The 14845-nt window shown below is 42.4% G+C and overlaps 1 protein-coding gene and 1 long non-coding RNA gene across 6 annotated transcripts in view; both read left to right on the forward strand.

The window, feature by feature from the left end:
* The window catches only part of Acss2 (acyl-CoA synthetase short chain family member 2), a 48199-nt gene that overhangs the window by 31199 nt on the left and 2155 nt on the right, over positions 1-14845 (forward strand). For 2 of the 5 annotated variants that reach the window (XM_005329902.5, XM_040273883.2), the window contains 13 exons: positions 1509-1600; positions 1805-1908; positions 2137-2209; positions 2475-2550; positions 2710-2824; positions 3641-3679; positions 8737-8874; positions 9995-10165; positions 10427-10560; positions 10760-10892; positions 10973-11029; positions 11205-11285; positions 12968-13076. In XM_005329902.5, the coding sequence (XP_005329959.1) occupies positions 1509-1600; positions 1805-1908; positions 2137-2209; positions 2475-2550; positions 2710-2824; positions 3641-3679; positions 8737-8874; positions 9995-10165; positions 10427-10560; positions 10760-10892; positions 10973-11029; positions 11205-11285; positions 12968-13076 (1322 nt within the window). Of the gene's footprint in view, positions 1-1508; positions 1601-1804; positions 1909-2136; positions 2210-2474; positions 2551-2709; positions 2825-3640; positions 3680-8736; positions 8875-9994; positions 10166-10426; positions 10561-10759; positions 10893-10972; positions 11030-11204; positions 11286-12967; positions 13077-13323; positions 14839-14845 lie in introns of those variants that run through there. The other 3 variants (XM_078051670.1, XM_040273882.2, XM_005329903.5) reach the window with 3 other exon arrangements.
* Positions 11297-11856, forward strand: LOC144378114 (uncharacterized). Its single transcript, XR_013439659.1, has 2 exons — positions 11297-11506; positions 11624-11856. It is a non-coding gene; the product is annotated as an uncharacterized LOC144378114 (long non-coding RNA).

The following is a 14845-nucleotide window of genomic DNA, read 5'->3' on the forward strand; positions in this document are numbered from 1 at the left end:
TCTAATAGGCTTCTCTCTTGAATAAAGCAGCTCTTCCCACCACTGTTTTCCTGTACTTAGAGACTGTGAGGTGCTTTTTAGTGCTGGGAATGTGACTTAGTGGTAGAGTGCTTGCCTGTCACACATGAGGCCTTGGGTTCAATTCCTAGCACCACCACCGCAACAATAAAATTCAGTTTTTGAATTTTGCACTATTCCTTTTTTTAATTTTTATTTTTATTTGTTTATTTTTATGTGGTGCTGGGGACCAAACCCTGGGCCTCACGAATGCAAGGCAAGCACTCTACCACTGACCTACAACCCCAGCCCAATTTTGTGCTATTCCAAGGATCTTATGAAAGATGCTAACAATGTGACTTCTTCTAAAGTAATTATTATAGTCACTCCATAATACTTGAGTTAACCTAGGCCCTATATCCTACTAGGTGTGGCCCTAACTGCAAATTGATTGTCTTTGAAAAGACACACAAAATATTAGTAGCAGTGGTTGCCAGTAGGCAAGGTGATTGGGAGATAGAGATGGGAGGGACATTTATCCTTATGTATCTTTTTATGAAGTTCCACTTGTATGTATTATTTATATTAAAAATCATAAAATTACTGGACTTGACGATGCATGCTTGTCATTCCAGTGGCTTAGGAGGCTGAGACAGGAGGATTGCAAGTTCAAGGCCAATCTCAGCAATTTAGCAAGGCTCTAAGCAACTTAGTGATAGCCTGTCTCAAAATAAAAAATATAAAGTGTTGTGGATGTGGCTCAGTGGTTAAGCGCCCTTGGGTTCAATTCCCAACGCCAAAAATAAATAAATAAATAAATAAACAAATAAATAAATAATCAGTTTGGAACAAATACTGAGGGAAAACTTTTTGCTTTATTTGTTGTTGTTTGTGTGTTTTGCAGTGCTTGAACCCAGGGCCTCATGCATGCTAGGCAATCATTCTACCACTGAGTAATATCCCCAGCCCAACGGTGATGATTTCCAAACTTTATGGACATTAGAATTACCCACTGATTCTTTGTACCAGCTTGTAACAAAGAAGCACATTTTTGGACCCTGTGGTTTTGATTCAGTAGGTTTGAGTTTGGGCCTAGGAATCTAGTTTTAACAAATTCCTCAGGTAACAGGGCTTCAAGTGATCTGGAGACCATATTTTGAATAATACCAATGCAGCCTTGAGCCTCATTAGGAAAATACACATGTGTGATATTATTTCTTCTTAACATATTCCAAGAATGCAAGAGAAGTGACTATCACCCCATTTTTATAAACATAAAAAATGAGACCCAGAGATAGATGTGTACTTTTCAATGACATACACACACAAAACAAGGTATTTTTAAAAGCCAGAATATCTGTCTGGTCAGCTCAGATGTGATGGCAGATGGCTTATTCCCACAGGATAGTCCCAGGTCTTGCTATTGCTAGGTAGATTTTATGACTGTTTCTGTCTTTTGTTTGAGGATGAAGTTGTACCCCTAATCACTTATTCTTTCTGGTGTACCTCAGGGAGGGCAATGAGCCAGGGGAAACCACCCAGATCACATACCGTGAACTTCTCGTCCAAGTGTGTCAGTTCAGCAATGTTCTCCGTAAACAGGGTGAGTGTGGGGGTGTGGGAAAGGGACCCAAAGGCCTGACCTTGGGATATCTGAGGATTTGTGGGAGAAGAAAAAGAATGGAAAGACTCTGGTATTAGAGGAGCTGAAAAGTTAGCTGGGGTGGGGAGGGGCACACCTGGATGGGAAGGAGCAAGTAGCATCACGAAGGGTCCATGGTCCATATTCTGTGTTTTTTACCTGCAGGTATTCAGAAGGGTGACCGAGTGGCCATCTACATGCCTATGATCTTGGAGCTCGTGGTGGCCATGCTGGCATGTGCACGCCTGGGAGCTTTGCACTCCATTGTGGTAGGAGTTTGGGCTGGTGAAAAAGGGTTATAGAGGGGGACAGGGTTCTGAAGAAGTAGGTTGGGCATGGATAACAGAAGATTGTAAATAACAAACTAAGGAGCTTAGAGTGTTTGTGTCATAGGTCCAACTCAGTTATTCAGGACCCTGGCTTAGAGCAACTTCTTTCTTTGTTCATTCAATCTCTGGGACCTCCCCCTCTCCCTCAGTTTTTCTTTCCTTCCCTAGTTTGCAGGCTTCTCTGCAGAGTCTCTAAGTGAACGGATCTTGGATTCCAATTGCAGCCTTCTCATCACCACAGGTGACTAATTTTCTCACTCCTTCTACAGAACCCCCCACACTAGAGTCTTGGTCTTTAATAAGCTTGTTGGTTTGGAGCTGCTCAGAATGGAAGGTGGGCACTGCCTGCCTTTCCTCTCCTGTCCTCACCTCACCTGACCTTCTGTCAGCCCAAATCAGCTGGAAGAGCGAGTCAAGAGGCCCACTCAGGAAAGGCCCTAAGTACATTGTGCCCACTGGGGAGTATAGTGCCTACTAAGGCCTGGAATGTTTGTTGTTCTCCAAAGATGCCTTCTACAGGGGGGAAAAGCTTGTGAACCTGAAGGAGCTGGCCGATGAGTCCCTGGAAAAGTGTCGAGAAAAGTAAGTGTGCTGACCTACTGGCTACTGCCCTGGATTGATTGAGCCTTTCCCCAGTGCCAGCTTTCCTGGCCCCCTCTACCCTAAATGGACATGGGGACGTCTTGTCAACTTCTCTTTTAAGCCAGTTGGGCTACCACTTCAGACTTTTCTTTCCTCTAGGGGTTTCCCAGTGAGATGCTGCATTGTGGTCAAGCACCTAGGGCGGGCAGAGCTGGGCACGGGTGACTCCCCCAGCCAGTCTCCCCCAGTTAAGAGGCCATGCCCAGATGTCCAGGTGAGTCTGGCACTGCTGTACCCTCTCTGGGCTCAGATTTCTTCCCTATTCCTGCCCAAGAAGTGTCTGATGTTTTCTTTACTTCATCATAATGCTAAGGATCTGGGAGACATCATAGGAATGCTGTCTTTTGCAGGGCCAGCTGGGAACAGGTGACTTTGACCTTAAATATGAATAGAGAGGCCCTTGGACCTCAGGGACTTAGCATGAAAAGTTATGCAGGAGACTTCTTGTGCTGGTTGGGATATCTTGATTGGCACAGGGGAAACTAAGGACTGGGGAAATATGCCAACTTGAGTGATTGTATATAGTCATCTTGACTAGGCTGTGACTTAGAATGGGCTATCTTTATAGACTAGGGGATGCCTGCCCAGGGTCCAGCCCTTAGGATGGCTCCTTAGTTTTGAATCCAGTTCTTCTGCCCGGTGCAGTAGAAAAATCAATGGTGGCCTCCAGGTGTGGGCATAAGTAATGAAAGTTCTGGGATCCAAAAGAACAGAAGGTTACTTAGATTCAGTAACTCAGAGGACCCTGAGTTGTCTTTTCTTTTCCCTCTCTGAGTGGTTTTGAGGCTAGAGTGGCCCTAGTTTAGTTTAGGGAAATTCAAGAGTCCAATCAGTGTTAAGGATTCTATATGTATATATATAGAGAGAGAGATGCTGGAATTAGGATTAGGAAAATAGAGACTGGGGAAACTAGTGAGGGGCGGAGGGAACCTGAGACATTCAGGAGTTTAGAACACATTCACCCTTCCCTCCCACTCCTCTATCCTTGCACCTTGCTCATCAGCCTTTCCATTCCATGGGCTCTTAACAGGATAAGCTGAAAAAGAAATTCAAGTGCATCCAGCCCCAGGTATACACTTCTGTACTGCCTTGGGCACTACTTCCCTATGTGCTTGTCTGTATGTCCATCTGCTTCTTGCCTGTTTGTCCTATTGAGGTGGCTGCCAGACCTAACATTCTTCCTTTGCTCCTGGGATCCTTGACATCTATGTCACTGACAAGTGTTGTGAAATCAAATGTCTATTGTTGCCTCTGTCAACTAGTAAAGTGCAAGGATCTCGGATGGGTAGCAACAAAAATCCCATTTCACTCCTGGTGCTTAGACCCTGGGAGAGGGAATCAGGTAACCTGTCAGAAAGCATTTACTATGTATTTAGCTGGGACAGAGACAAGAGAGACAGTAGAGAAGTTACAGATCCTGACTTGGGAATTCACCATCAAGTTGGTAAAAAATAAGTATTATACACGACAGTAGAAAAGAAGATTCCTAAATACATTTATATACTACTTTTGAATTTACAAACTACACATAACTTTTTGATGTAATTAAATACTAAAATGAATAAAGAGTCACACTGCAAGTGGTTCTAAGATGGGAGATCTATAAGTGTGTGTTCAAAGCAGTTTAGTTTAGAGAAGAGAGTGGGCCCGGAGTCCAGAGACCAAGTTTTAGCTATAAACCTTGATTGAATAAATCTTCCCTCCCCTCTGGGTTTCATTTTCCTTATTAATAATAGAGAGATGATAATACATGTTTAAAAGCAAATATCTCCTGGGTTGGGGTTGTAACCCAGAAGTAGTAGTGTACTTGCTTAGTATGCTTGAGGCCCCAAGTTTAATCACCACTGGAAGGAAGGGAGGGAAGGAAGGAAGGAGGGAAGGAAGGAGGGAGGGAGGAAATGTCTGTCTTTACTAAAAAAAAAAGCTCACTGTTCCTACAAGAGTTTTACCATCTTCACAGGTTACCTTACTCTAAGTCTGCTATGATTAATCTCTTATGCTAATGGTAGATATATAAGCCCCTCTTCTCTATTCTCACTAGTATGATAGAGACAGATCTGATTCTTAGGAAACACTCCTTTCCTTTTAAAACTCAAGCAAGGGACCCAAATTCTTCTTTTGAAAGGGATAACAAACTTGGGAGTTTAGAGGATAAGCTCTAGAGCCAGACTTGGGTTCAAATTGGGTTCAGATTCTGGCTCTGCTACTGTATAAGTTTGGACCAGTTGCTAAGATCTCTTGCTTCAGTTTCTCCAGCTGCAAAATAAGGATAATAATTGTACCTTTCTCTGGGGTTTTGTCAATATATGTAAGGTGCTTAATGTGTTAACTACTTAATAAATGTTAGCTGTTACTGCTTTCCCTTAACACAGCAGACAGACTGGCATTTTTTTAAAGTATATTTTTAGTTGTAGATGGACACAATTTTATTTGTAAACAAGTAAATAAAATTTTATTTTATTTACTTATTTTCTTATATGGTGCTGAGAGTCAAACCTAGTGCCTCACGTATACAAGGGAAGCGCTCTACCATGCTCCCAGACTGGCATTTCTAAAAGGAATAATAATAATAATAATAATAATAATAATAATAAACAACTCTAGTAATTCTGCCTCAAACTGCAGGCTCCTGGATTTTTACTTCTTGGTGATGAAGACCAAAGAGCATAAAAATAGATTTAAAAATCTAGGTTTGTTGGCCTGAAAGTGGCAGTAAAAGCTGTAAAAATCTTGGCAGAGTTCCAGACCCCTTTATCCTTAAGCAATCTTCAACAGAAGGTGTGGCACAGTTTGCAGGTACCCTCCCCAACCATATCACCAATGGACTTCCTTATATTTGTCTTCCATATCTGGCAGCTCCCCTCCCTGAAGCTATCCTAGTCGAAGGACAAAGGCCAACTCCCCAGTTTTTACTTTAGAAAATTCAAACCTTTTCCTGGATCGAAGTCATAGGCCTATGAGGCCCACACTCAATTTACAAGCAAAGTTTACTTCACTAATTGATTTCATCCTGCTTCCTGGTGCTCGTTATTGACTCCATGCCTGGAGTACCCCACCTCCTCCACTCCTCCCTATATACTTATACACACACAAAGGAATCATTGTACACAATTATAAGAATACCTTCATTGCAGAACCACAATGTTGACCATTTCTTACCTTATGACAATCCACAGTTTGATAGACCAGCACCATTTTTCCAATCAATATTGACATAGTTCTGCTTAAATACATTAACACCCTCACCTCAAGAGATTTGGGTCGAGTGCAGTGGTGCACACCTGTAATCCCAGCAGCTCAGGAGGCTGAGGCAGGAGGATTTCAAGTTCAAAGCCAGCCTCAGCAACTTAACGAGGCTCTAAGCAACTCAGTGAGACCCTGTCTCTAAATTTAAAAATAAGCAGGTCTGGGGATGTTGTTCAGTGGTTAAGCACACCTGGGCTCAATCCCCAGTCCAAAAAAAAGGAAAGGAAGATTATATGACAATATATACAAATTCATTAATTAGAAATCTTCCACCAGAAATATTCTTGTTTTATAGCTGAGGCAGCTTCTCTCTTTTCTTTCTTTTCCTTTTTAAAAATTTTTAATGCCACCCTCACATGGACTGGGATTTTCCTTCTTATGATGTTCATATGCTAGAACTTCAAATTCTCTAGAGTAAGGGGCAGGTAGTACAGAAAGAGGAGTAGATGGAGAGTTATTTTCTAATTTATCAAAGTATGTGGCTAATACTTCAGGATTTTTTTTGTTGTTGTTGTTGTACTTGGACTTGAACTCAGGGGCACTTTACCACTTAGCTCTATCCCCAGTCTTTTTTTTACTTTTAAATTCAAGACACTGAATTGCTGAGACTGGCCTCAAACTTGTGATCCTCTGGCCTCCACCTCCCAAGTTATAAAGGTGTGTACCATTATACCCTGCTGCTTTGAGATTTTTTTTCTTAAACCAAATATACACACAATAAATTTAACAGGTAAGAGCATTTCTTTAACATTGACATGACTTCTTGTCATCCAGGACCATCAAACATTCAATAATCTAATGAAGCCAGGGAGGTGCACACATGTAATCCCACTACTTGGGAGGCTGAAGCAGGAAGATCATAAGTTTGAGGCCAGCATGGGCAACTTAGCAAGGGCCTGCCTGTTACAAATAAAATTTTTTAAAATGCTGGAGGTGTAGCTCAGTGGTAGAACACTGCAAGCATGAGGCCCTGGGTTCAATCTCAAGTACTTAAAAAGAAATCCAATGAATATAAAAGGGCTTTGAGACATCTAAAGCAAATCCCAAACAGTTCTCATATCATCACACCTGTAAGTATATCTTCCAGTGGTCATTGAACTTAACCTCTATCCCTTCTGACATTCACTAGTCTTTCCCCAGAACAATCCAAAGCTTGATGTTTATTAAATAATATCCTTTTCTTCTGTTTTCAAAGTTTTCTTGAGATTAAAAAGCCAAAATGACTATTCTCATTTAAAAAGGAGTAACTTGAAGTAGACTGACTTGCTCAAGAGCACATAGCTAGGAAGTAGCAGAAGTGTGATTAAAATCCAGTATAATTTTTTTTATATATATCCAGGGACTCCAATTTTACCTAGCAAAGAGTAGATTTAAAAAACTAGGGGCTGAGGTTATGGCTCAGTGGTAGAGTGCTCTCCTAGCATGCATGAGGCACTGGGTTCAATCCTCAGCACCAAATAAAAATAAAATAAAGATATTGTGTCCACCTAAAACTAAAAAATAAATATGTAAAATAAATAAATAAACTGTTGTTCAGAGGTGATACATCTCAGCATCATGGCACATGCTTGTAATCCCAGCAATTCAGAAGGCTGAAGAAAGATTGAAAGTTCATGGACAATTTCAGCAACTTAGTGAAACCCTCTTTTGAAATAAAAAATAAAAAGGGCTGGGGAATGTGGCTCAGTGGTAAAGCACCTATGGGTTTGATACTCAATACCCCACGCATGCACACACACACACAAAAGTGATATAGGGTTTGGCATGTAGCTCAGTGGTGGTAGGATACTTGCCTACTCTGGGTTCTATACCCAGCAATGCCACCCCCCACACACACACACAAAAGATGTTGCAAAAAGGTTTTGTAGCTAGGAAAGGACAATAGTCTCAGACTTGAGAGAATTTTCAGGATGACAGATCCAGAAGACATTATCAATGGCAATCAAGTAAAAGGGGGATGGGATGTTCCTCTCCTGGGAAGAATCCACTTTGGTCCTTCTCTACCTTCCTGAAGCAAGGCTTCCTGCTGAATGGAACCTGTCTCCTCAAGTAGAAATTGCTATGGGAAAAAAAACCTGGTATCAGTGCTGTAAAGGCAAAAGAGAACCCCTAATGTGGATATGCTGTGGATATACAAGGAAAAAGTGCTTGGACCAAGATCTGTTGATTTCTTTACTACTAACAGGGTCAAGTGCCCACCTCACTTGCAGACTCTGATTTTGCATTTCTAAATTGTGTGGTGTCTGCATCCCTGCTGATGAGCCCTTGTCCCATAGTACATGTGTGTATGCAGGCTGTGTGTGCTAGTCATTCATCCAACAAAAATTTTACTGAATGTCTTTTGAGTGTCAGGCACTTTACTAAGTGTTGGGGACCTAGGGGTGAAAAAAGGGCAACATACCACTGTCATCCTTGAGGTCTCTAGAATCTAGTCAAGGGAGACAATAATCAAGTAAACAAAGAAGATCACTAGAAATATATGTTATTCGAGAAAGAAATATGATGTGATTAATAAAAATAGCAGGGATGGGATGGGAATCTATCAGATACTTGTTTAGGTAAAAGCTAAGAAGGTGACATTCAGCTGAGAATTGAAGGATGGGAAGTAACCAACCAAGGGACCCTCCTCAGCCTGAGGCTTGGTGAGGAAAGAGGTGGGTAGGGGTGGAGGAAGGATGTCAGGGTGCTTGAAAAACCCAGGAAACCTGTGGTTCTTTTTGTTTTGTCCATTCTATCCTTGCAGGGCCCTCCTTCCCTTCCTGTACCTTCATCTACTAGTCCCACCCCATCCCTCCAGGTGCCAGGTAGGGCTGTCTCCTGCTCCCATCTTGAGTTGCTCACCGTCCTTCCCTGCCCATTCCTGTCTTCCTGTCTCTGCAGATCTCCTGGAATCAAGGGGTTGATTTGTGGTGGCATGAACTCATGCAAGAGGCAGGGGATGAGTTTGAGCCTGAGTGGTGTGATGCTGAGGACCCACTCTTCATCCTATATACCAGTGGTTCAACAGGCAAACCCAAGGCAAGTGTGTATGTATGGTTGCCTCTACTATGTAAGAGTAAAAAGTGGGTTTCTGGGAAAGCATGTAACAACAGGAATTTTATTCTACAACTCTGAGTTTCAAAAATGTTACGATACCTTTTCTAAATCAAATTAAGACATAAATTCTCAGTTACTAGAAGGTGAAGCCCAGGGTAAGATAAGTCAGATGGGGGCCCAGAAAATGGCGAAAGGATCAGTCTGTGTGACTGACCTGGATGCTACTTGCCCATTCCCTCATGGTTTGGTGGAAAGAGAGTGTCAATGTCGAGGATGGGCACAGGAATCATTCAGTTACTTCTTCATGACTCACTGTTGACATCCTCTGTTAGAGCACAGTGTGAGAGCTGGAAGGACTTAAGAAAACCGACTCTTTAATTGATCTGAAAGACTTGAAAGCTATGTCACTCTGCTTTCCCACCTACCCTACCCCCTAAGTTCTCTCCATCATTTGGAATATCCCTCAATGGGTCTTTAAAAACACAATTTTGGCATCTCTTTTCTAGGGATAGGTTAGGGAGGGGCTAAGGGTGACTGTTTATTCCAGTCACTCTGACAATGTGGAATTGAGTGTGTGGGTGCAAATACACAGATGCAAGTTCTAGGAGTGTTCATGTGTGTGTGTGTGAGTAATGTGGGTGACTTAGAAATATACTCTGAGGTTGCTGGGCACTATGGTGCAAATCTGTAATCCCAGTAACTCAGGAGGTTGAGGCAGGAGGATTGCAAGTTCAAGACCAGCCTGGGCAATTTAGTGAGACCTTGTCTCAAAAAATAAAAAGGACTGGGGATGTAGCTCAGTGATAGAACATCCAGGGATCCAGTCCCCAGTACCAAAAACAAACCAATAAATAAATACATAGAATTTGAGTGTGTAGGTTGGAATGATGGGTTGCTATGCATGTGTGATATCAGGTATGTGATAAAGGAGATAAGATGGGAACATGGAGAAAGGAGAGGGAAGAGAGACAGATGTTGTGAAAGGGATGCTGACAGGGTCAGGATCCCTGAGAAGGGTCTGCTCCAGCTCTGCCTAGCCTCCATTTTTTGGTCAGTGGAGTTGGGTATAAGAGCCCAACCGGAAGCACTATTCCTTCTACAGGGTGTGGTGCACACAATTGGCGGTTACATGCTTTATGTGGCTACAACCTTCAAATATGTGTTTGACTTCCACGCAGAGGATGTGTTTTGGTGCACAGCAGACATTGGCTGGATCACTGGCCATTCCTATGTCACCTATGGGCCACTGGCAAATGGTGCCACCAGTGTTTTGGTGAGAAGGGAACTGGAACTCATGGCCACCTGGCCTAGGCTGGGGGATGGACAAGATTATCCTGGGTGACTGCTTTCCAAGACACTTAGACTAGAGGCAGTGGACTTGTTTCCTAGAAAAACGGGAGTCCTTGAGGGGTTGTGTGTGGTGACTAGGAAGTTCTCTACTTGGTTGGTCAGATAGGGCAAAATACTGAAACTAAGGGAATGGTAAGACTCTTGGGAAGGACCAGGAATGATCTGCTGCTTTCACTGGGGTCAGTTTGAAGGGATCCCCACATACCCAGATGTGAGTCGCCTATGGAGCATCGTGGACAAATACAAGGTGACCAAGTTCTACACAGCACCGACAGCCATTCGTCTGCTCATGAAGTTTGGAGATGAACCTGTCATCAAGTGAGACACCCCCTTCCCAGTTGGTGTCCTATAGATAGAAATCCTTCAGAGCTGGGTGTTGCCCTTTGTACATAGTTTTTTCTCCATTGTTCCAATTCTCTGACGTGAATAGGGGAGAAAGTAAGAGAAGGACCAGGACATGTGTACCCTGGCTCCCAGTGGTACTCAGAAATTTCCTCTCTCCCATTCCCTGCCCAAGGCATAGCCGGGCATCCTTACAGGTGCTAGGGACAGTGGGTGAACCTATCAACCCTGAGGCCTGGCTGTGGTACCACCGGGTGGTAGGTGCCCGGCGCTGCCCCATCGTGGACACCTTCTGGCAAACAGAGACAGTGAGTGAGGGGTTCAGAAGGATGGGCTCAGGGACAATGTTGGAAAACTGACTCAAACTCCTGATCTCTGATTTCCACAGGGTGGACACATGCTGACCCCCCTCCCTGGTGCCACACCCCTGAAACCTGGTTCTGCTGTGAGTGAATTTCCCCTGTTGGTCCTGGGCTTGGCAGGGATAGGGTTGTGGGGTATTTGGTCTACTGGAGAATGGACCCATATGTATGAGGAATTTGGGGTGCTGGGGCTCCTTTGGAGTTGAGTCAGAATTGTCTCATTCCTTTTCTTGGGTTCTGTCTCCTATTTGCTTTTAGTCCTTCCCTTTCTTTGGCGTAGCTCCTGCAATCCTGAATGAATCTGGGGAAGAGTTAGAAGGTGAAGCTGAAGGTTATCTGGTAAGGCCCTGCCTTTTTTTTTTTTTTTTGATGGAGGGGGGGTCCTTTGAAGAAGGAAAAGGATCTACCACAGCTACTTTACTTCAGAGTTAATAACCTGATCTTTCTTGGTAGCTGCTTAGAACTGAAGCTCCACAGTTGGTGGTTTGTCCTCTATTGAAAGACTTCAGGAGGAATTCTTCTAGATACTTTGTCTGCATCTCTGCCTTTTGGTGCACAAGGTTCTTATGGCCCTTTTAAGATTCTGCTTCCCTATGAAACTTTTTTGTTTTTAAGAGAGAGGGGGGGGGGAGAGAGAGGGAGAGAGAGAGAGAATTTTTAATATTTTTATTTTTTAGTTTTTGGAGGACACAACATCTTTGTTTGTATGTGGTGCTGAGGATCGAACCCGGGCCGCACGCATGCCAGGCAAGCGTGGTACCACTTGAGCCACATCCCCAGCCCTCCCTATGAAACTTTTAAAAAAAAATTTTTTAGATGTTGATGGACCTTTATTTTATTCATTTATTTATTCATGGTGCTGAGAATTGAACCCAGTGCCTCACACATGCTGTTTTGTTTTTTTTTTTTTGCAAGCGCTCTACCACTGAGCCATAGCCTTAGCCCCCCACCCCAATGATATTTTTTGGGGTATGGAAGACAGTCCTAATTCTTCCTTTGACAAACATTCTTGAGACAGGAGGCTTAATAACATAGTAGATAATCATGTAGGCTCTTGAGTCAGCCTGTCTGGGTTCAAATCCTGGCTCTGCCTCTTCTATGACCTCAGAGAAGTTACCTAATACCTTTGAACCTAACTTTCCTTATTTGGAAAGTTGGGTTTTAATATTACTTTTGTCTCCTGTGGCTGTTTTTTCAATTAGATAATCCATGGAAAGTGGTTAGCACAAAACCTAGAAGTTAGTGCTCAATAAATGTTAGCTATTATGATGTTTGTGTAAGTACTTAATAGGGATCTTATCAGCCATGTCTTCCAGACCCTACCCAATTTCATTTTTCTAAGAACAGTTAGTAACAGGATCAGGACTTGAATCTAGGCCTTTTGACTCAGCCTATAATTCCATCTGTTCCCATGAATCCGCTACCACAGAACATTATTATTAACTCATGTGTGGGACCCATTTTTTTGTTTTGTTTTTGGTGTGGTACTGGAGATTAAATTCAGGGGCATTCTATCACTGAGCTATAGCCCCAGTCCTTTTTATTTTTTGATAAGATCTTGCTAAATTGCCTAGGCTATCCCCAAACTTTTAATGCCTTAGTCTCCTGAATACCAGGGATTTTAATCATGTGCCACCACACCTGGTTTGAGTCCCATTTTTTTATATGACTGTTTTCATTTGCTTTAAGCTGGACTTAAAATTTACTAAAAGCTTATAATTAATAGAACACTGTGCTAAGTAGTTTCTACATACTATTAATTTAATCCTCAAAATAACTTCTCAGGTTTACAAATGAGGATTCTAAGAGAAGCAAAGTTAGTTTCCTGAGATCACATAGCTAGCTAGTAAGTTATAGAATTGGGATTCCAAGCCAGGATCATTCATCTCCAAAGCTTAAAGTTTGTCTTACTTCCCAGGAATGGACTTTAGGATATTCCCCCCCGTATTTAGCAAAGCAATGATTATCTTCCTCTGAGACAGCCTAGCAGTTGTGATCACTGTGCCTTCCTCCCTCCACAGGTGTTTAAGCAGCCCTGGCCAGGGATAATGCGCACGGTTTATGGGAACCACACACGCTTTGAGACCACCTACTTTAAGAAGTTCCCTGGGTACTACGTGACAGGAGATGGTGAGCCTTGGCTAGCCTCTCCCTGCACCTCCCATTAAGATGTACCTTCACCTTCCATTTTCAAAAGAGTTGGTTAAGGGTAGAGAACAGAAAGGAACATGTCCTAAATATCACTGTCTAGTAAACAGGCAGAGCAACAGAGAAAACTTTAAGAACAGGAATGAATATTGCAGGAAAGTTCTCAAGATGATGCCATCTAATGTTAAATGTCTAAGAGTTTTCTTGTTTCTTGATCCTGTGTTGACAGAGATGGAGCATGTAGCAATGTTTGTTACTATGTCATGTGTGTCTCCATGTTTGGAACCTGTTTGTCCGCCAAGTCCATTCATCTATAAGTATTTACTGAGAACCTACTATGCCCAACCACTGATCTAATAAGCACAAGGTATATTACCATGAATAATAGTCAAGGTATCTTTTATCATGGGATTTCATTTTAGTTAGAGATAGACAATAAATCCAGCAAACAAGTAAATAAGCTTATCTTAGGTAGAGGTAAGTGATATGATGAAAATAATGTGATAAAGAGTGTCTTCAGGGACAGCTACTCAACACAGAGTAGAGAGTGGTCAGAGGCAGCTTTTCTGAACTGACATTTGAGCAGAGACTTGAGGGGTGAAAAAGAACTAGATACAGGGAAATCTAGATTAAGAGTATTGTTTTCAGTAGGACACAAAGTGGTGTTTTTGTCTTTTTTTGTTGTTTGTTGCAGTGCTGGGTATGTAACTCAGGGCCTTATGCATGCTAGGCAAGTGCTCTACCATTAAGCTACACCCCCAGCTCCAACACAGCTTGAAATGAATGAGGAATGGACTGAAGCCTGTATGGCTAGAGTGTAGTAAGCACAGGGAAGAATATCACGTGAAGCTGGAGAGTAAATAATATAGGGTCTTGTGGGCCACAATGAGCAGTTTAGATTTTATTCAAAGTACAATGAGAGACATTTACATGTTTTAAGAAGGGGAGTGATAAGAACTACTTTACTGTTTAGAAAACAACTACCTGAGTTACAGCGACTTGAGATGGCTATATTAGTTATTTACTGCCATGGAATAAATGACCCTCAAAGATGGTAACTCAAAACAACAAGTGTTATATTATCTCACACAGTTTCTGAGTTATCAGGATCAGTGAACAGCTTAGGTGGGTAGTTCTTTGTCAAGTGTCTCTAAAGGATTGCAATCAAATTGTTGGTAGGGGCTGTAGTTATCTAAAGGTATGACTGAGCCTAGAGGACCCACTTTCTTACTCAATCATGTGGCTGCTGGCAGAAATACTCAGTTTCTCACCATCTCTGTAGGGCTACTTACAACGTGGCAGCTGGCTTTCCCTCGAGTACAAGATCTGAGAGGATACATCCAAAGTGGAAGCCAATGTGTCTTCTGTAATCTAATCTCAGAAATGACATCCTATTGGGCTGGGGTTGTGGCTCAGTGGTAGCATGCTCGCCTAGCATGCACAGGTCACTGGGTTCAATCCTCAGCACCATATAAATGTAAAGATATTGTGTTCACCTAAAACTTAAGAAATGAATGTTAAGGAAAAAAAAGAAATGACATCCCATCATTTCTGCCAAATTCTGTTGGTTACACAGACTAACCTTACAGAGTGAGAAAGAGAACTATTTGCAGGGCTTTAAATACTAGGAGATGGAGATCAATGGGACCATCATGGAGACTGGAAGCTGAAAGATTTACTAGAAATCTACTGCAGTGGGTATGACAGTTTGGTAATGTGGATCATGTGCTCTATTGTGGGGTATTTATATG

Source organism: Ictidomys tridecemlineatus, chromosome 5, assembly GCF_052094955.1.
Source record: "Ictidomys tridecemlineatus isolate mIctTri1 chromosome 5, mIctTri1.hap1, whole genome shotgun sequence".
NCBI lineage: Eukaryota > Metazoa > Chordata > Mammalia > Rodentia > Sciuridae > Ictidomys > Ictidomys tridecemlineatus.